The 22,414-nt window shown below is 40.6% G+C and overlaps 1 protein-coding gene and 1 pseudogene across 1 annotated transcript in view; one reads left to right on the plus strand and one right to left on the minus strand.

Moving 5' to 3' along the window:
- LOC110311971 overlaps positions 1-630 on the plus strand; it is a 32,629-nt pseudogene extending 31,999 nt beyond the window's left edge.
- The window catches only part of Spidr (scaffold protein involved in DNA repair), a 220,928-nt gene that overhangs the window by 183,676 nt on the left and 14,838 nt on the right, over positions 1-22,414 (minus strand). The window contains exons 4-5 of the mRNA XM_021185304.2: positions 18,404-18,580; positions 14,464-14,618 (exon numbers count right to left, since the gene is read on the minus strand). Coding sequence (XP_021040963.1) covers positions 14,464-14,618; positions 18,404-18,580 — 332 coding nt within the window. The remainder of the gene's footprint in view (positions 1-14,463; positions 14,619-18,403; positions 18,581-22,414) is intronic.

The raw sequence follows: 22,414 nt of genomic DNA on the forward strand, positions 1-22,414 counted from the left end.
ATCCAGAAGATGTTCCAACTGGTAAGAAGGACACATGCTCCACTATGTTCATAGCATCCTTATTTATAATAGCCAGAAGCTGGAAAGAACCGAGATGTCCCTTAACAGAGGAATGGAACCACTGCGGAACTATGACATTAGAATGCAAATGGCACTTTATCCAAGACACCTGCCTCTATGAGTGTTCTTAGAGAATACTTGGGACCCTGGATGCAGCAGGTAGACCAGAGCTGGTGCAAAGAGCGGATCCTTGATGTTCCCCCCGTGCAAAGAGGACTGTCAGCAGTGGTGGGAGGACTGCCAGAGCTCTTTTACCTGCAAGAGTAACTGGCACAAGGGAAGGAACTGGTCCTGGGGCATAACAAGCATCCTGTGCGAGCCTCCTTCCTTCCCTTCACAGTCTACTTCCCCACATCTGCTGCTTTGTCTGAGGAAATCTGGAGCCACTCCTACAAGCTCAGCAACTACAGCTGAGGAAGCAGCCTCTGCATTCAGATGTGGGTAGACCCAGCCCAAGGCAACCCCAAAGAGGAAGTGGCAAGGTTCTATGCCATTAGTGGAGCTGGGCTTCATGGGGCCTGGCCAATTGTGTGCAGCCTGTCCTTATTGCTGCTCTGGGAGTTCAGCTGAGTTCCTGTTTTACCTTCAGTTGTCTGGAGCACCACCCTGCTTGGCTTAGCCTCCCAGAACCCAGCCTCCTTTGTGGTGGGGCTCTGACAGCCTCTTCAATAAACCAGACATAAAAAAAAGAAAGAAAGAAAGAAAGAAAGAAAGAAAGAAAGAAAGAAAGAAAGAAAGAAAGAAAGAAAGAAAGAAAGAGAGTAATTCTCAAATTCATCTGGAATAACCAAAAACCCAGGAGAGCGGAAACTATTATCAACAATAAAAGAACTTCTTGGGGAATCAGTATCCCAGACCTCACGCTGTACTACAGAGCAAAAACTGCATGGTATTGATACAGTGACAGACAGATATATACAGTGAAAGGCAGATAGATCAATGGAATAAAATTGAAGACTCAGAAATGAATCCACAGTCACTTGATCTTTGACAAAGGGGCTAAAACCATCCAGTGGAAAAAAGGCAGCATTTTCAACAAATGGTGCTGGTTCAACTGGTGGTCAACATGTAGAAGAAAGTGAATCGATCCATTCTTATCTCCTTGTTCATAGCACAAGTTCAAGTGACCTCCACATAAAACCAGATACAATGAAACTAAGAGAAAAGAAAGTGGGGAAGAGCCTGGAGCACATGGGCACAGGGGAAATTTTCCTGAACAAAACACCAATAGCTTATGCTCTCAAGAATTGACAAATGGGACCTCATAAAAGTACAAAGCTTCTATAAGGCAAAGGACACTGTCAAAAGGACAAAATCACAACCAACAAATTGGGAATAGTTCTTTACCAACCCTACTTCTAAGAGTGGGCTAATATCCAATATATACAAAGAACTCAAGAAGTTAGACTCCAGAGAACCAAATGACACTATTTAAAAAATGAGGTATACAGCTAAACAAAGAATTCTCAACTGAGGAATACTGAATAGCTGAGAATCACCTAAAGAAATGTTCAACATCCTTAGTCATCAGGGAAATGCAAATAAAACAACCCTGAGATTCTACCTCAAACCTGTAGAATGGCTAAGATCAAAAACTCAAGTTACAACATGCTCGCACTGGGTGGGAGCACGCCTTCAATCCCAGCACTTTGGAGGCAGAGGCAGGCTGATTTCTGAGTTTGAGGCCAGCCTGGTCTACAGAGTGAATTCCAGGATAGCCAGAGCTACACAGAGAAACCCTATCTCAAAAACAAACAAACAAACAAAACAGATGCTCGCAAGGATGTGGAGAAAGAAAAACACTCCTCTACTCATGGTGGGACTGCAAGCTGATACAACCACTCTGGAAATCAGTTTGGTGGTTCCTCAGAAAATTGGACATAGTATGGAGGATTCAGCAATATCACTCCTGGGCATATACCCAGAAGATGTTACAACATGTAATAAGGACATATGCTCCACAATGTTCATAGCAGCCTCATTTATAATAGCCAGAAGCTGGAAATAACCAAGATGTTCCTTAACAGAGGAAAGGATGCAGAAAATATGGTACATTTACACAAAGAAATACTACTCAGCTATCAAAAACAATGACTTCATGAAATTCTTAGGCAAGTGGATGGAACTACAAAATATCATCCTTAGTGAGGTAACCCAATCACAAAAGAACATACATGGTATACATTCACTGAGAAGTGGGTATTAGCCCAAAAGCTCAGAATACCCAAGATATAATTCACAGATCAAATGAAGCTCAAGAAGAAGGAAGACCAAAGTGTGGGTACTTCGGTCCTTCTTAGAAGGGGGAACAAAATACCCATGGGAGGAGATACAGAGAGCAGAGACTGAAGGAAAGACCATCCAGAGACTGCCCCACCTAGGGATCCATCCCATATACAGTCACCAAACCAAGACACTATTGTGGATGCCAACAAGTGCTTGCTAACAGGAGCCTGTTATAGCTGTCTCCTGAGAGGCTCTGTCAGTGCCTGACAAATACAGAGGTGGAAACTCTCAGCCAACCATTTGACTGAGCACAAGGTCCCCAATAGAGGAGCTAGAGAAAGGATGAAGGAGCTGAAGGAGCTTGTAGCCCCATAGGAGGAACAATATGAACCAACCAGTAGTACCCCCAGAGCTCCCGGGGACTAAACCACCAAACAAAGAGTACACATGTAGGGACCTATGGCTCCAGCTGCATATGTAGCAGAGGGTGGGTGGCTCTGTTGGACATCAATGGGAGGAGAGACCCTTGATCTTGTGAAGGCTCAATGCCCCAGTGTAAGGGAATGTCAGGAAAGGGAAGTGGGAGTGGTTGGGTTGGTGAGCAGGGGGAGAGGGATGGGATAGGGGATTTTCAGAGGGGAAACCATTAAAGGGGATAACATTTGAAATGTAAATAAAGAAAATATCTAATAAAAAGAAGGAAAAAACAGAAGTTTTGTAAAAAATGTTAATATAAATTATCTCTATCCAAAGACTGCACAAAATATTGTAATTATGTGTTATTTTAAAACTTAGTGGGATGTGTATATATACAAATCTCATATCCTAAATTCCTAAGTGTAAATATCAGCAAGACTAAAGACACAACAAGAAACACATTTTATGCAAATAAATTACACACACACAAATTCCTTTGGAAGTATCACAATGATCAGGTAAATAATCTTGAGTTGAGAAACAAATTCTAACTAGATATGCCAATGCCATGCCATGCTTAAAACAATTTACAGAGAATGACAATATGACTTTACATCTTAATCTTCTCTTCACACTATTGCTATGAGGATGATTAAAAATTTTAGCCTTAAGGAAACCTGGTGTTATACAGTGTCTCCTGACACAGTTGGAAATTGGGTCACTAGGAAACCACTGTAAATTTATTATATCTAAAACAGAGAGGGAAAGCTAAGTTGTTGCCTTTTTAGTTGTTGCTGTTGCTGTTGCTGTTGCTGCTGCTGCTGCTGCTGCTGCTGCTGCTGCTGCTGCTGCTGCTACTGTTGTTTTCCAAGACCGGATCCCTCTAAGTCCAGGCTAACCACAAACTAACACTGTGTCTCAGGCTTGCCTTTAATCTGTGATACTCCTGCCTCAGCATCCTAAATGCTAGGATTACAATCAGATGCCACTGATCACAGCTTGATGAAAATATAAACTATGAAATAAGAAAGGTATGTGGAATAATTGTGCCCTTCCCCCAGCCTTGAATAGGCTAAACAAACTTCAGCTGGTTTTACAATGCAGCTGGAGTCAGGGCCTGGCCTTGCCACATTTGCATTTCCTATGGAGCCTTAAGGAGCTGACCACTTACTGAGTTTACTTTGCAACTCAATCTAGCTGAAACAAAGCAACAGAATCCAGCTGAAACAAAGGGATAGGTTTTTGGCTTCTGCCTATAAAAACTCAAAGCTGAAATTTTGAGCCATGATAAGAAATCTTTGTCTTGGCTTCATTCTTTTCTCGCCCACCGTGCTATTTCATTCCCAGCCTTCAAGTGTACCCAGTTCTCCACGGCTGCTGGACAGCTACAGATAATTAATTGGGGGGGGGGGGGGAAAGGGGGGGGGGGGGGGGGGGGGGGGAAGGGGGCGATAGGAAAAGGGAGGGGGAGTGTGTGGGGGGGGGGAGAAGAGGGAGGGAGGAGGGGAGAGAGGAAGAGAGAGAAGAGGAAGAGGAAGAGAGAGAGAGAGAGAGAGAGAGAGAGGAAGCTAAATAGCAAATAAATAGAAATTACTTTTTTAGGACCCGAACACACACAAACCTGCTGCAATAACAAATAAACCTATCTTCTTCAGTTCTCTTTACTATTTACTGACTTTCATGAAGCATTAAAATATTACATCGTTGCCGGGCGTGGTGGCGCACGCCTTTAATCCCAGCACTCCGAGGCAGAGGCAGGCAGATTTCTGAGTTCGAGGCCAGCCTGGTCTACAAAGTGAGTTCCAGGACAGCCAGGGCTACACAGAGAAACCCTGTCTGGAAAAAACAAACAAAACGAAACAAAAACAAAAAACCAAGAAAATACATCGATAACATACATAAAATCTTTCCTTTCTATTCCCTTGTCTAAATTTTTTCAGAACTCTAAATTTCAGATTTTAGGCTGTTTTTCTTATATGTGAAACTCAAAGCATTTATTTACAGAAATGGTTTATTGTACACAGGTTAACTTAGGCACAGGGAGGGGCCCCAGTGGCATGGGCAGAGGAAGACACCCAGAGACCAGCAACATGGTCTTCCTGCAGTGGGAGCCACTACAAAGTATAAGTATGTGGTAGGCAGATGGGTGAAAAGGAGAAGAATTGTGAAAACTGAACACAGTGTAGAGAGGTGGAACTGGAGACAAGAGGATGGAGAGGAGCAGTCGGTTATGAGTATCCTGCCCTGCTTCCTGAGGCCATGGTGAAATGCCATGTCTATGGTCATGCAGCAGCAGGGGTTTGTGTCTATGGCTGTGGCTCATATTACCATTAAAGACCATGCAGATGTCCCTGGTCTGGGCTGTCACCTGGGATCACGTTGCCAAGCTGATGTCTAAGGGAGGTGCAGAGCTGGCCCCACCCCTCACTGGCTGCAGCACTTAGAAGAGTGGGCAGCACAGTGAAGCTGGTCCTGGTGGCAGGAACATAGATGAACCAGGGAGCAGAAGAGGTGGCCCAGTCCCTGGCCAGCTGCGGCACTTAAGAGAGCCACCCACACCCCTGAACCGAGCACAAGAGTAGAGCTGTCTCTAGTCCTATGGTTCAGGGGCATGAGAACTAAAGAGCTGACTCTGCCCCTTGTCATTGGCAGCACTGTGTGAACTGGCTCAAGTAATGCTGGAGAGCTCCCCCTAGTGGTACAGAATGAAGGAGAGCTGTCAAGCTGACTAAGTCACTTACCACCAATGCCCAGATCCAGGGCTTTGAGTTAAACAAACAAACAAAAAAAAAATGTATAGCCTACTCCAGCATCTACCTCATAGATGAACTTCTAGAGTGTGTGAATAAGCTAGACCTACTGATCCAAAGCTGCAGGAACTCACAACCCAGGGCAATAACAAGATATCTAAGAACAGTGCCAGTGAAGATCCATTACTGATAGTGTCCAGTACTGATAGCCTCCAACCAGACCAATGACTCAATGAAATAAACATCTGCAAGCAAAAACATGTGGACAGAAGTGTATACTGTGGGACACACTGTAACACACTACAGTGTCCACGACATGATGTTTTCTAAACTTTGTTTTCTTTTGTTTATATTTTATTTTTGTTTTCTTTAGGAGGAGGTTACAAGGGCAGAGGGTAAGTACAAAGGGACTGAGAGATGAGTGGGGTTGGACTGCATGATATGAAACTCAGAAAGAATCAATAAAAAGTTTTTTAAAAGATCCATTGTATTTTCCTTCTAAAAATGTTCAATTAAAAAAACCTAAATATTATACACAAATGAAAGTAAAGGCAGTCTTGTTTCATTGTATAATAATGTAACCCACTACCACAATAAAATGATAGAAGTAAAAACACAAGACAAGTGAGAAATTTGATTCAAGCAAACATGTTATTTTCTCCAATCGCCTGACACCCATTACTCTGCTCTCCATGGGCAGAATCTGGAAGGCCTCTCAAGTAAACCAAAGGAAAGACATCCACCAGAGCAGAATGCTACATACAGCCTCCCACAAAGGCCAAACAAGTATAGCAAGTTCTAACAGGTCCCTTAAAAGTGAGGACACGGTGGAATGATTTTCCCTCCCTGAGAGCCAAATACCACAGTGTGCCAAAACCTAGATGTAGGGTTTTCCTACGCAAGTAGATGATGACAAGCAAGCTAGCAAAGTAAGTTATCTGTTCCCTTATAGACCTAAATGGTAAATTCATACTGCCCTTTATTGCTTTCTCTTAAATAATATTACTCCTTTAAGAAAATCTTACATGAGTTAGACAGTAAAACTGTCTAGACGACCACCAAAAATGACCCTAACAAGCAAAGTTATTTGGGGCACATTTCTATTATTTGAGATATGGCCAAGTAAATCTCACATGCAAAATAAACACAGTGATACCCATCTCAACAGAGTCACTCTGGAAACTGAATGAGGGAACACTGTGCAAAAGAGTCTGTAGTGCCCAACATATTATATAACACATTGGGTATATACATACAAATGAAAGCTGTAACTACTGTGTAGTTCTAAGATTGAAGCTTACTACCCAAATTTTTCAAACATTTTCATTCACATGAAATGTTACTTTTTACAGTAACAATACAAAGTCCCCTTCCTACCCACTGCAAATGTACAACCTAATAATAGTCTTCATTGAAATTCCTTTTGGAAATACAAGTGCTACAAATCACAGCGACTTATTTAGTTCATGGAACATGGGTTAAAGTGCATTACTACAGAAAATGTTGGGAACAGACTTTCAAATGTTGAAGTTCTGAAACAGCGCATGTTTATTACATATTCTTTTTTCTATTAAAGTACAAAATTATTCTTCATCTAGTTTTTCACACGGTTACATATCCTAATTATATCAGAATACCTGTTTAGCCAAGTACTCTCAGCTATAACATCAAAACTCAGTACGAATGAATTCCTCTGAGGGTGCATTCATTGTATTAAAAATTATGTTCCCATGAGAGTGCAAATGCACTTAAGTTTATCATATACATTTAATTCATAAGTACTGCCTGATAAAGGTAGAGAATTTTTTAAAGAGTTTTATCTTTATATATGTGTATATTGTATTTATGTGTATCTTTTGTGTATATACCACATATATGTAGATACCTACAGAGGACAAAAGGGAATATTAGATTTCCTAGAGCTACAGATACATATAGTTAACTCCATTTATATTAATAATGTATGTGTCCCTGTCCAATTCTTTATCCAAGAACTCAAGAAACTGAAAAAATCTCAACAGGTGCCTTCCAGACCATAGTCTACACCTACAACGTATATGGAAGGATACAGTGAGTAAAAGATTTACTGGGGGTCAGGGGGAGGGTATAGGGAACTTTTGGGATAGCATTTGAATTGTAAATGAAGAAAATATCTAATAAAAAATGTTTAAAAAAAGATTTAATGGGAAGATAGGTTTCTTCCAATATCACGGACGTCTTGATACCCAGTTTCTATAACCCATGTAGAAAAAATCAAAAACATTCCAAAGGACAAGTTCTATAGCACTTTTAAACAATGGGTTGGTTTTAAATACTTAATGTACTTATCAAATTATAATATATAAAATACATATTTAGGTTTATTTGCTTCATGTATATGTGCATATATTGTGTGTGTAACAAAAAAAATGTTAACAGAAAAAACTCTCCATCATAAAGCACTGAACTCTGCTTTGCAGTCATTGACAAGGTGATAACTCTGGTTAAGAAGAGATGAATTTCTTCAAGAATGAAATCAATAAATAAAAAAATGATAAATTGTAGATATTAACCACACTAGCACACATGCATGCATGTGCCCCCCTCCCCCCCCCACACACACACAAACAAACAAAGCACATATTGCAACTCTAAGGTAAGCCTCTTTTATTTTTATTTTTTTCCACTTTCATTATCAGAAACTTCCTAGTTAGGTTAAAAACTGGCTTAAATAGAAAAAAATAAAAGGTATCCTTCTGAGGATCTGGTGTACTACTTGTAATAACCCATATATGCAAAATAAATATTCTTAGAGAACATTTGTGTAACATGTGTGATTTATATGTCTACTCTTGAGCTTTTTTACTTGTCTTTCTAATGTAAAAGAGACAGAATGGTAGAATGGGGAGGGGGAACAAAGGGAAAACAATTCATTACACTGAAAGAATAAATAAAATACTGAAAGATGGACATAGCATGTTAGACATATACTTCTTACCAAATACTGTTTTTCTTGTTCCTAACTTAGTTTTTCTAATTTTGAAATAGAGCAAAACACTTTCTGAGTAGATTTCATTTAATGTTATAAAATAATACCTTAAATGGCAAGTCAGTATAGTGCATGGTAAAGTTAATTTACTTTTGTATTTTTAATTATGTCTGTCTGTGTATGGGTTTTCTGAACATGCAGGCTTGCTAAGACCCTACAGCTGGAATTATAGGTGATTGTGAGCCACCAGACCTGTGTACTAAAGACTAAGCTGGAGTCCTCTGCAAGAGCAGAAAGGGCTCTTAACTCTGAGCATCTCTCTAGCACCTATAATAAATTGTAATTCAGCAATGGTTAAACCAACTTGAGCATGCTAAGTCACGTAACCAAGAATGTAAGCAACAAGCCCTCTACCAGAGCCATACAAGAAGAAAAAATTGTAATCATGAAAATCAAACATACTAATAAGCTTGTTTTAAAACTTACTCATTCCCTAGACTACCTCACATGTAAAAGCAAGAGGAGCATTCCCAACTATATCAGAATAAGTACTGGAACTTATTGGAATAACCCTAATCCTGACTGTGAGGAAGCCAGATGTCCTCACCAATTAACAACTCAGCAGAACACTATGTCACTGGCACAAGTGCACACACATAAAAAGTTGCATGCTGAAGTTTGGTCTGTTGCTGTGTACTGTAATACTAAATATTGGCTCTGGTTGCTTCAAGGACAAGGAGATTCTCATGTATACCACAAGATGCTATGCAACCTTGCTCCTTAGTTTAAAACTACTGGTTGAATGAAGATGCCTGTAGCCTGTAGCTGGGCAGAAGAGAGGTAGGCAGAGCTTCGGTTCCCAGACTTGGGTTCTGAGGCAGAGACACTGGGGAAGGAGAGAGGAGGAAGGAAGAAGAGATGCCATAGGGTAGGTGGATGGTGAGAACATGACTATGAGAACAGGCCAGTTGGAGTAGTAGGAGTCCAGAAGGAACACAGCAAGTTATATTTCAGGGTTATTGACAGGGAAGTAGACAAAACAGCACAGAGGGCTGATACCTGCCCAGTTCTAGTGCTACAAGACTAATTAAAAATATAAAGGTTTTATGTCTCTTATTTGAGACTGATAAGATTAAGCAATTCTGATCCAACCCTGAGATGGCTCCAGGAAAGGGTGTTAGGCCCCAAGGGAGAGATTTATACTCTCAGGCCCCCCAGACAATTTCATAGAAATGACTCTGACTAAACACTTGTCAGAAAAACCATAAAATGTACTGGATAAAGGCCATCTGGGCCCTCTGGGAAACAAAGATACTCTCCCAGGATGATCTGATAAGCAAATAAGCAAAAGGCCAGCCATAACCAATGTAATCTGCCCTCTAAAAAAATGTATAAAAGGTGCTTGTAAGTTAGAATGGGGATCACCTCTCATCTCTTGCTTGAGAGATTGCTGAAGGTTGATCCCAGTGCGCAGGAAAAATAAACCTCTTACTTTTGCACCGATCCGAGTCTCATTGTCTCACTCAGGGGTCTCCAAGCAAGTAAAGACCCTCTGGGGCTTTACATTTGGGGGCTTGTCCGGGATCTGACACTCCCCCCTCCCCCGCCCCCAAGAGTGGTACTTGAGACCACCCAGATCAGAGGACCAGGCTCAAGCACAAGTCTGAGTGTCTTAAGTGTGAAGAGTGAGTGAGTACTGCTGGGTTTGTTTGTTTGTTTGTTTTTTACTTTCACTTTGGCTCATGAGCAAGAGGGCTACTTAACAGGGCAGCAATTAACAGCGGCACATTGTCGGTCCCGTGGGAAGTCTGGAAGATACGCAAAACTCCCTGGAGGGAGTCAGAAGGACTCTCCTCCCTTCTGAGCCTGCGGGTATAGCAGGCAGCCAATTCCAGCTGAGTTACACTCTAATTCACCTCCTGAAGTCTTGGAGGGTTCGGTTTCTGTGTTTGTTGGTTATCCCATGGTTTCTATGTTTGTTGGATATTTCATTCTGTGTTCTTGGAGTTGGACTGATAATATTTTTGGACATGGGACAGACTGAATCTACCCTGCTGAATATCTTAATAACATATTGTAAGGAAGTTAAGGAAAGAGGAGAGAACCTGTCTGTTGTAGTAAACAAGGGAAAATTAGTCACCCTATGTTCCTCAGAGTGGCCTGCCTTTGGTACCACAGAGACCTTCAACTTGCTTGTCATCAGGGCAGTTGAAAGGAAGCTTTTTAGACAGGAACCACATGGTCACCCTAACCAGGTACCCTATATAATATCTTGGAAGAATCTAGTGGAGGACCCCTCCACCCCGTCCCCCACCCCCCATGGACGAAAGCCTTTCTTTCCCCAAGACACACCTCCAAGGTTCCAGCCATCAGGAAATAGGAAACATGGGAGGAGGGATCCAGATCTGAGAAGAAGTCAATCCTCCAAGACCCTTTGACAGCAGACCTGTTGTTCCTAGACCCTCCTCCTCCATAAGCGCCAACACCAGCCCTGGTATCCTTGCTCCATACAGAATTGGGGCTGTTGTACCTCCCCTCCTTTACCAGGAGGAGGAGCAGGGGGAGACCCCCAACTTCCCAGTCCCACCAGGGGGACCCAAAGCCAGAGAGCTCCTCCCCTGATACCATGGTGGCTCTCCCACTGAGGGCATATAGACCTCTAGATGATGAGGGCAATCAGGCTATGCAATATTGGCTGTTCTCATCTGCTGACCTATACAAGTGAAAGTCTCAGCATCCCCCTTTCTCAGATAATCCCAAAGGTTTGATTAATCTCTTTGAAACTATCCTATTTACCCATCAGCCTACCTCTTTACCACTACAGAGAGAGAAAGGATCCTCAATGAGGCCCAAAGGAATGTGTCCTCGGACACAGGAGCTCCCTAGGAAAACCCAGCAGTCATTAACACAGAATTCCCTTCAACCCGACCTGAAAGGGACTTTAATTCAGTACTTTAAGGTCTTCCACCAAGCTCTATCGACAGGTCTCAAGACAGCTGCCCTGAGGTCACTTACAGGCTGGCTCCAGACACCAAGAATGGACTGGCAGGGGATGGGCCTTCCCCCTTATAACCACACTCTCTTAGTAAACTGATGGGCCTTGAACAGAATCGTGTCTTGGTCTCCATTAATCTCTCTCGCAGTCTAAGTCTTTTTCAGCCCCAGCCTGCCTCCCAGGTGTACCCAGTTCAAGTAGGCTGCAGGCCGGTTTACAACACAATTGCCCTTTCTGACACTAAGGCTCTGCCCTGCCCAGAGCATGCTCAGCTATATACATGCTGAGCCACTGTCATCCTGGGCTGCAGGAGGTCCAGGATCTGAGCTTCCTGCCCCTAATCTATGTGTCACAGCCATTCTGCCCCCATAGCTATATCATGAAACCTATGTACATTGTGGTCCTGGTGCTGGCAAGAAGACCCAGTGTTCACACATCAAGTAAAAGGCAAATTATCAATTTTTTTGCTTGTTTTGTTTTTCAAGACAGGGTTTCTCTGTATAGCCCTGGCTGTCCAGGAAATCACTCTGTAGACCAGGCTGGCCTTGAACTCAGAAATCCACCTGTCTCTGCCTCCCAAGTGCTAGGATTAAAGGCGTGCGCCACCACGGCCTGGCTCAGATTAACAATTTTTAAAGTAGATGATCTAGATGAAATAAGCAAAGAATATGGAAAAAAAAAGTAAAGTCAGGAAAGAATGTGGCACATCATGAAAGCAAAAACAAACAAACAAACCAAAACAAAACAAAAAAAAACAAAAAAACTTTAAAAAGTTAGAATTATTACAACAAATGTAGACGTATTCAAGTCAATGGCCTAGACCAGATCTTTAACAAAAACATGGAAGAAAATTTCTACAAACTTAAGAAAGACACATCCATACAGTTACAAGAAACACATAGAACACCACATAGGCAAGACCAGAAAAGAAAATCCCCATAGCATATCATAGTTAAAACAGCAAAATACAAAATAAAGAAAGAATATTGAAAGCCTCAAGAAAAGAAACATAAGCCCCATATATAGGAAAACCAATCACAGTAACAGCTGATTTTTCAGTGGAAACTCTTAAAGGCAGCAGAACCTGAAGCAATGCACTCCCGAGTATAAAATACCATGAATACCAACCTAGATTACTATACCCAGCAAAACTGTCATAGCTGACACACACAGAAGTTTCCACGATATAAAGTCTTTTAAAAAGTATCTACAAAGCAATATCTTTATCTCTAACAAAAATACAGGAGGAATTTATCAAACTGAAGAGAGGAATAAACACAGCCCAGAAACAGGAGAAAGAAAAAGGTGTAACTTTTTTAAACAAAAAGTACCACTGAGAACACAAGCAACACCACCAAAAGTCAGAAATACAATGATTGCCATCAATACACTTTTCAAAAACATCTTTAAATGTGAAAGACCTCAATTCTCCAATCAAAAGACAAGGGTGGTAGACCAATGGAACAAAATCAAAGATCCCAACAATATTATACATAACTTCAGCAATTTAATATTTTACAAAGATGTCAAAACTATAAGCATAAGGAAAAAAGCATCTTCTGCAAATGGTGCTAGAAAAACATGCAAAAGAATGAAATGAGGTCCATACCTACCAAAATTACCCTGCACAAAAACTGACTCCAAATGCATCAAACACCTAAATGTGAAACCTGAAACACTAAAATTTCTAGAAGAAAATACAGTGAGTATCCTACATGATATTGGTGCAAGAAAAGACTTTCTGAATAGGATTCCATGTATCCAAGAATTAAGTCCAAGAACTGGCAGGTGAGACTTGTCAAAATGGATTCTGTACAACTAAAGAAACAATTAAATGGGTGAAATTTAATCCCACAGAATGGGAGAAAATTGTTGCCAGGTATACATCTGACAAAGGATTAATATCAAATACTTGATATTATATTATACAAAGAACTAAAAAGCCAAAGAGGAAAAAAAGAAAGAAAGAAAGAAAGAAAGAAAGAAAGAAAGAAAGAAAGAAAGAAAGAAAGAACTCATTTAAAAAAAAAAAATGTTGTCCCTTGGAGCCCCTCACCCCGAGATGGATTCCAAGTCACTGAACTGACTTTCCCTCAGGCTTTTCTCAATTTTTGTCCCTGCAGTTCTTTTAGACAGGGACGTTCTGGTCAGAGTTTTTGAGTGTGGGTTGGCAACTCCACCTCTCCGCTTGATGCCCTGTCTTTCTACTGGAGGTGGAGTATATGAGTTCCCTCTCCCCACTGTTGGCATTTCATCAAAGGTTCCTCCCTTTGAATCCTGAGAGTCTCTCACCTCCCAGGTCTCTGCTACATTCTAGAGTCCCCCGACCTGCCCTTACAGAGGTTGCATATTTCCATTCATTCTGCTGGTTCCCAGGGCTTCTCTCCTGTTCCCCCACCCCCAATACCTAATCATGTTCCCCTTTTCCTCTCCCTCTCCCCCAGTTTCATCCATTTGCCTGCAAAACTCATGATGTCCTTGTTCTTAACACCTAAGTAGTATTGCATTGTGTAAATGAGCCACATTTTCTGTATCCATTCTTCTATTGAGGGACGTCTGGATTGGTTCCAGCTTCTGGCTATCACAAACAAGGCTGCTATGAACATAGTGTAACACTTGCCCCTGTGGCATGGTGGGGCATTTTCTGGGTATATGCCTAAGAGTGGTATAGCTGGGTCTTCAGGTAGATATATTTCCAATTTTCGGAGGAGCCTCCAGATTGATTTCCAGAGTGGTTGTGCCAGTTTGTGGTTGTACCCACAAGCAATGGAAGAGTGTTTCTCTTCCTCTACATTCTTGTCAACATGTGTTGCCACCTGAGTTACAATTACTAATGTTATAAGAACAATAACAGCCGGGCGTGGTGGCGCACGCCTTTAGTCCCAGCACTCGGGAGGCAGAGGCAGGCGGATTTCTGAGTTCGAGGCCAGCCTGGTCTACAAAGTGAGTGCCAGGACAGCCAGGGCTACACAGAGAAACCCTGTCTCGAAAAACCAAAAAAAAAAAAAAAAAGAACAATAACAGATTTTTAAACAATCTGTTCTTACCTCAGAGGGCTCACATAGCCTGTCATCACTTGTCAGACTTGCACAAGAATCACATTCCGAGATATCCAGGGTACCCTCATCATCTTCACACTCACTAGGCCCACCAGGATCTTCTTTGTCACTGTTAACCTCCCAGTCAATAACCTGTAATTCATCTAAAAAATACATTTTTACCCTTATTAATTTTATATCCCCTTCACATTTATTTTACAAACATATTTTCAGTGGCTGATGTGCCCATAGCATGAGATGATTTCTACAAACACACCAACAGTAAAAACTGTTCTCCAATTCTCTCTAGTCACAGTTCTTCCCAACTCTTACCCAACCTCAAACATAAGTGAACAAGTATTTATTCAACTGGTTTCAAATCCTTGTAGTTTCTCCAACATGCTCAAGAAAATAAGATAAATATCATTTCTCCTGTCTTATATATCTTGATGTTTTCTAAATTAAGATCGTGAAAAAATCTCTCCTTATCAATATACAGAAAGCTGCCTCATTCTTCTACATAATTCAGTAGTCTAAGCTATCAATGAACCAAGACTTATTTATATAGTCCATTGTTAAAAAATAATTTTCAGGGTAGAGAGATGGCTCAGTAGTTAGAAGTACTGACTGCTCTTGCAGAGGACCTAGGTTCCACTCCTGGCACCCACATGGTTCTAAAAAAAAAAAGTCTGTAATTACTGCTCCAAAAAGATCCAATGCCCTCTTTTGGCTTCCATAGGTACTGCATGCGTGTGGTGAACAAACATGCATATATATAAAATAAAAATAAAAATAAATAAATTTTTTAAATTAAAAGAAATCACCCAAAATTTTATTCCAGAAATATCTTTCATCAATATGGAAACAAACTAATTTAATTTCATTTTATTTCATAAACATAATCTCATTATAACTTTAGAAAATTTTAAGAAAGAAAGCTAAATTATGCATATAGATAGATAGATAGATAGAAACCCTCTCTCGAAAAACCAATATATATATTGGTTTTTCGAGAGAGGGTTTCTATGTGTAGCCCTGGCTGTCCTGGAACTCACTTTGTAGACCAGGCTGGCCTCGAACTCAGAAATCCGCCCTCCTCTGCCTCCCAAGTGCTGGGATTAAAGGCGTGCACCACCACCGCCCAGCATATATTTATTTTTAACTAAAATATACTAAATATACTAAATCTAATCTGCTAAGTATATATAACTAAAGTGGTTGTCACAGATACACTAAACTGTAAAGTATGATACATAACATACATCTTTCCTACAGTACTTACTCAGAGAACTAAGATAATGGATCTCACTCAGTGGAAGAGCATCATTTTCTTCCACTGAAAGGAAGTAATAACTCATTATGAGTGTACCAGGTTTAGTACTGGACTGGAAGTTAAAATTTTAAAGAAAAAAATAATAATAAAGTTAAAATATAGTACATGGGGCTGAAGAGATGGCTTAGCAACAATCATATGCCCTTTTATAGTCCCAATCTTCTTTTAATAAATTGAGGTTATTTCTTAAGTCATGAAATAAGAGCAATATATATAAATGGAAATAACATATTTAATTCCCAGCTTCTTGTCTTAAACAAAATAAAATCTTGGTATCAGCAGTACTGATTATCTATTAAAGATTTTTTAACAAATCAAAGGAGGAAATAGTGTGAAAGAGAACTGAAAGGCGAGACACTCCAACAGCTGTATGCATGACTTCAGACTCCGAGGGTCAGCTTTATAAGAAAGTCAACACATGTTACATAGTATCATAGTTTACATATTCTAATTTTTTAATTTATTGGCTAGTGTGTGAGGATGCACATATACATACATGCTTGTACATGTGTGCAGAGGTCAGAAATCAGAGTCAGGTATCATCCTACATGACTTTCAATCTTATATTTTGAGTTCTCTTCCCAAGCAGGATGACTTGACTAACTAGCTGGTTTGAAAGCACGAGAGATTTTCCCTTCTCTTCCACTTCAGTGTGTCCATTTAAAAAAAAAAAAAATGGCTGCTAGAGATCGAGATCAAGTTCTCACACTTGTGCAGCCACACTTTACTGATGCAGGCATTTCCCCAGCACCTAGTTTTTGTTTTATGGAACAAGATCTCAATATAGAACTAAGTATGGGTTGTGTACTGGCTGGTTTTATATGTCACCTTGACACAGGCTGGAATTATCACAGAGAAAAGAGCTTCACTTGGGGAAGTGCCTCTATGAGATCCAGCTGTAAGGCATTTTCTCAATTAGTGATTAAGGGGAAAGGGCCCCTTGCAGATGGTGCCATGCCTGGGCTGGTAGTCTTGGTTCTATAACACAGCAAGCTGAGCAAGCCAGGGGAAGCAAGCCCTCCTTGGTCTCTGCATCAGCTCCTGCTTCCTGACCTGTTTGAGTTCCAGTCCTGACTTCCTTTGGAGATGAACAGCAATGTGGAAGTGTAAGCTAAATAAACCCTTTCCTCCCCATCTTGCTTCTTGGTCATGATGTTTGTGCAGGAATAGAAACCCTGACTAAGACAGGGTGGGATGCCATAAGTAGGCCAAGCTGGCTCACCTGAGCATCTTGAGAACTGGTCTTGCAGGCATGAGAGAGAACTGACCCCACACCTAGCCAGCTGCAGTATTCAGGAAAGTGAAGCCAGCCCAGAGGGTGTGAGTCTGGGAGAGCTGGCCCTGCCACTCATCTCCAGTGCAATGGCATGAAAGAGAGAGAGAGAGAGAGAGAGAGAGAGAGAGAGAGAGAGAGCCTCTCCTGCCCCTCACCGCTCACTACCTGTGGCCCTGGGGTCATAAGAGCAAGAGAGCAGACCCTGCCCCTCACCTAGGCAGCACAGAAGAGATGACCCTGGTGGTGGGGTTGCAAATGATCTGGCCCTGGAGTCATGAGAGTGAGAGAACTGGCCCTGTCCCTCAACAGCTGCAACACTTGGGAGAGTGGGCCCTATACCTCATGTGGGCAGCAAAGTAGAGCTGGCCCTAGTTTCAGGGGTTATGAGTGACCTAGCAATGAAGGCATGAGATCAGGAAGGCTGACCCTACCCCTTGCTGGGTTAGGCATTTGGATGAGCTAGCCAGAGTAGGGCTAGAGGGCCCACCCTAGTGGTATAGATGCAGGAGAGCTGGTGGGCTGGCCAGCTCATATACCTCTCAGGCCCAGATTCAGGTCTTTGAGTTGCCTACCCCAACACCTACCCCATCAATGAAATGTTAGACTGTGTGAAGGGGCTGGTCCTACAGATCCAAAACTACAGGATCTCCACAACACCGGGTAACAAGATATCTGAGAGGGGTCCCAGTGAAGTTGCAGATAGTGTAGCAGAAGCCAGAGGCCTCCAACCAAATCAACGAGTCATTGCAATGAACATTGCAAGCAAAGAAGTGTAGACAAAAAGAGTATACTGTGAGACACACTGTGACACACTACAGCTTCAGCAATGAGATGACTTTTGTTTTGGTGTGGGAGTTCAAAAGGGTAAAAGGCGAGTAAGAGGGGACAGAGAGATGAGTGGAATTGGGGGGCATGATGTGAAATTCCCAAAGAACGAATAAAACATTTTTTAAAACAGCAAAAACAAAATAAGAAGTCACTGTAATATCTATTTCTTAAAGTTGTCATGAGAAATATGTTTCTAAAGGGCTAGATATATATAAACTCATAATTCATAATAAACAAATTCATAATAAATACATAAAACAACTACCAAGCCAGGTGGTGGTGGTACACACCCTTAATCCCAGCACTTGGGAGGCAGAGGCAGGCGGATTTCTGAGTTCAAGGCCAGCCTGGTCTACAAAGTGAGTTTCAGGACAGCCAGGGCTATACAGAGAAACCCTGTCTCGAAAAACCAAAACAAAAAAACAAAAAACAAACAAACAAACAAACAAAAAACCCACTACCAAACCCAATATTTAACAGAAACTGGACTTCCTACAAAACCAGCAATTTACCTTCAATGTCTTCGTCTTCGGGACATGAGATAGTCCTGTCACCAAGCCTGTTGGCTCTAGGGCCATGCCTACCATCTCTCTGTAATGCAGGGAGTGTCTTGTCTTCATCTGAGAAATCACTTTCACTGGAACTCCATATTATATTTGCAAGCTCACTAGCATTCTTACTTGTAGTTTCTGTTGAAGAAAAAGAAAAGACAAGTTCAGCTGGTAATTGTTATTGATCAGAATGAGATTTTATGCTATTTTCCTTTTGTTTTGTGGGGTTTTTTTGTTTTTGTTTTTTTTTAAGACAGGATTTCTCTGTGTAGCTTTGGCTGTCCTGGAACTCACTCTGTAGATCAGGCTGGCCTCAAATTCAGAGAACTGCCTGCTCTGCCTCGAGTGCAGGGGTGAGATTAAAAGTCAGGATTTTATGCATATTATTTAGACAAACCCACAAGCACAAAAACACTAAAGACAATAAAAACTATGTAGTGTTAGATCTTCCTACTTAGTGTTCCATGAACAGTCCACAAGGATTCTCTGAATTTAAGCCAAGGACAAAAGCTGGAGTTCAAATAAATTATAAAACTCAACACAGAAAGAGACTTAAAAAAACAAAACAAAACAACCCAACCATGAACATAGACTCAGACCCTAAAAATTACTTACAAAAATTTGTTTCTTATATTTTCCAGCTCTCATAAAAATATTAGTTCTTCAAGTAAATATGGTTGAGGTTTATTGCTTGTTTGCTTGATTGATTTTCATTTTGGAGGATTTTTGTTATTGTTGTTTTTGAAATTTTTATCTTGATTTTTGGAGTTTAAAAAAAAATTATTAGATATTTTCTTTATTGACTTTTCAAATGTTATCCCCTTTCCTGGTTTCCACTCTGAAAACCACTATCCCCTGTGGCTGTGAGCATCCACTTCTGTATTTGTCAGGCAGTGGCAGAGCCTCTCAAGAGACACCTATATCAGGCTCCTGTCAGAAGCACTTGTTGGCATCCACAATAGTGTCTGTTTGGTGATTGTATATGGGATGGATCCCCAATGGGGAATTCTCTGGATGGTCTTTCCTGCAGTCTCTGCTCCACACTGTGTCTCTGTAACTCTTTCCATGGGTAGTGTGCTCCCCCTTCTAAGAGGACTCAAAGTATCCACACTTTGCTCTTCCTTCTTGAGTTTGATGTGGTTTGTGAATTATATCTTGGGTATTCTGAGCTCCTGGGCTAATTTCCACTTATCAGTCAGTGCATATCACCTGTTTTCTTTTGTGATTGGGTTACCTCACTCAGAATTATATATATATATATATATATATATCCTCCAAATCCATCCATTTGCCTAAAAATTTCATAAATTCATTGTTTTTGATAGTTGCGTGGTACTCCATTGTGTAAATGTACCACATTTTCTGTATCCATTCCTCTGTTGAGGAACATCTAGGTTCTTTCCAGCTTCTATTATAAATAAGGCTGCTATGAACACATTAGAGAATATGTCCTTATCACAGGTTAGAGCATCTTCTGGGTATATTCGAGTAAGTGGTATTGCTGGGTCCTCAGGCAGTACTATGTTCAGTTTTCTGAGGAACCATCAGACTGATTTCCAGAGTGGTTATATCGGCTTGCAATCCCACCAGCAGTGGAGGAGTGTTAGTCTTTCTCCACATCATGGTCAGCATCTCCTGTCACCTGAGTTTTTAATCTTAGCCATTAAGACTGGTGTGAGGTAGAATCTCAGAGTTGTTTTGATTTGCATTTTCCTGATGACTAAGGATGTGAACATTTTTTTAGATTCTTCTTAGCCGTTCAGTATTCCTCAGTTGAGAATTCATTGTTTAGCTCTGTACCCCATTTTTAATAGTGTTATTTGGTTCTCTGGAGTCTAACTTCTTGAGTTCTTTGTTTATATTGGATATTAGCCCTCTATTGGATTTAGGATTCGTAAAGATCTTTTTCCAATCTGTTGGTTGCCTTTTTGTCTTGACAGTCTCCTTTGCCTTACAGAAGCTTTGCAATTATATGAGGTCCAATATTTGTCAATTCTTGATCTTACAGCACAAGCCATTGGTGTTCTATTCAGGAATTTTTCCCTTGTCCATATGTTTGAAACTCTTCCCCACTTTCTCCACTATAAGTTTCAATGTATCTGGTTTTATGTGAAGGTCCTTGACCCACTTGGACTTGACCTTTGTACTAGGAGATAAGAATGGATCAATTTACATTCTTCTACTTTCTAAGCACTAGTTGAGCCAGCACCATTTGTTTAAAAAGCTGTCTCTTTTCCACTGGATGGTTTTAGCTCCATGTCAAAGATAAAGTGACTATGGGTATGTGGGTTCATTTCAGGGTCTTCTATTCTATTTCATTGATCTACCTATCAATTATTGTACCAGTACCATGAAGTTTTTTATCACAATTGCTCTGTAGTAAAGCTTGAGGTAAGGAATAGTGATTCTACCAGAGGTTCTTTTATTGTTGAGAAAAGTTTTTGCTATCCTAGGTTTTCTGTTATTCCAGATGAATTCGCAAATTGTACTTTCTAATTCTGTGAAAAATTGAGCTGAAATTTTGATGGGGATTGCATTGATTCTGTAGATTGCTTTTGGCAAGGTAACCATTTTACTATATTAATTCTGCCAATCCATGAGCATGGGAGATCTTTCCATCTTCTGAGATTTCTTCAAAGACTTTAAGTTCTTATTATACAGATCTTTCACTTCCTTAGTTAGAATCACACCAAGGTATTTTATATTATTTGTGAATATTTTGAAGGGTGTTATTTCCCTAATTTCTTTCTCTGCCTGTTTATCCTTTGTGTAGAGAAAGGCCACTGATTTGTTTGAGTACATTTTATATCCACATATTTCACTGAAGTTGTTTATTAGGCTTAGAAGTTCTCTGGTGGAATTTTAGGGGTCACTTAAGTATACTATCATATCATCAACAAACAGTGATATTTTGAGTTCTTCCTTTTCAATTTGTATCCCTCTGGTCTCCTTTTGTTGTCTAATTGCTTTGCCTAGGACTTCAAGTACTATAGTGAAGAGGTAGGGAGAAAGTAGGCAGCCTTGTCTAGTCCCTCATTTTACTGAGATTGCTTGAAGTTTCTCTCCATTTAGTTTGATGTTGGCTACTGGTTTGCTGTATATTACTTTTTGTATGTTTATCTGTAGGCCTTGATGTGCTGATCTTTCCAAGACTTTTATCATAAAGGGGTGCTGGCTTTTGTCAAATGCTTTCTCAGCATCTAATGAGATGATCATATGGGTTTTTTCTTTGAGTTTGTTTATGTAGTGGATTACATTGATGGATTTCTGTACATTGAACCATCCCTGCATCCCTTGGATAAAGTCTACTTGATCATGATGGATAATCATTTTGATGTGTTCTTGGATTGGGTTTGCTTAATTTTATTGAGTATTTTTGCATCAATATTCATACAGGCAATTGGTCAGTTGTTCTCTTTCTTTGTTGGGTGCTTGTGTGGTTTAGGTATCAGAGTAATAGTGGTTTCATAGAACGAATTGGGTAGAGTACCTTCTGTTTCTATTTTGTGGAATAGTTTGAGGAGTATTGGTATTAGGTCTTCTTTGAAGGTCTGATAGAACTCTGTACTAAACTTATCTGGTCCTGGGGTTTGTTTATTTTTTTGTTTATTTGGGTTTTTTGGGTTTTTTTGGGGGGGCTGGGAGTCTATTAATGACTGTTTCTATTTCTTTAGGGGATATGGGACTGTTTAGATCATTTACCTGATCCTGATCTAACCTCAGTATCTGCTCTGTCTAGAAAGTTGTCTATTTCATCCAGTTATTCCAGTTGTGTTGAGTATAGCCTTTTGTAGTAGGATCTTGTCTTAGTCAGAGTTTCTATTCCTGCACAAACATCATGATCAAGAAGCAAGTTGGGGAGGAAAGGGTTTATTAGGCTTACACTTCCATACTGCTGTTCATCACCAAAGGAAGTCAGGACTGGAACTCAAGCAGGTCAGAAAGCAGGAGCTGATGCAGAAGCCATGGAAG

The sequence above is a fragment of the Mus caroli genome, chromosome 16 (assembly GCF_900094665.2).
Source record: "Mus caroli chromosome 16, CAROLI_EIJ_v1.1, whole genome shotgun sequence".
Lineage (NCBI taxonomy): Eukaryota > Metazoa > Chordata > Mammalia > Rodentia > Muridae > Mus > Mus caroli.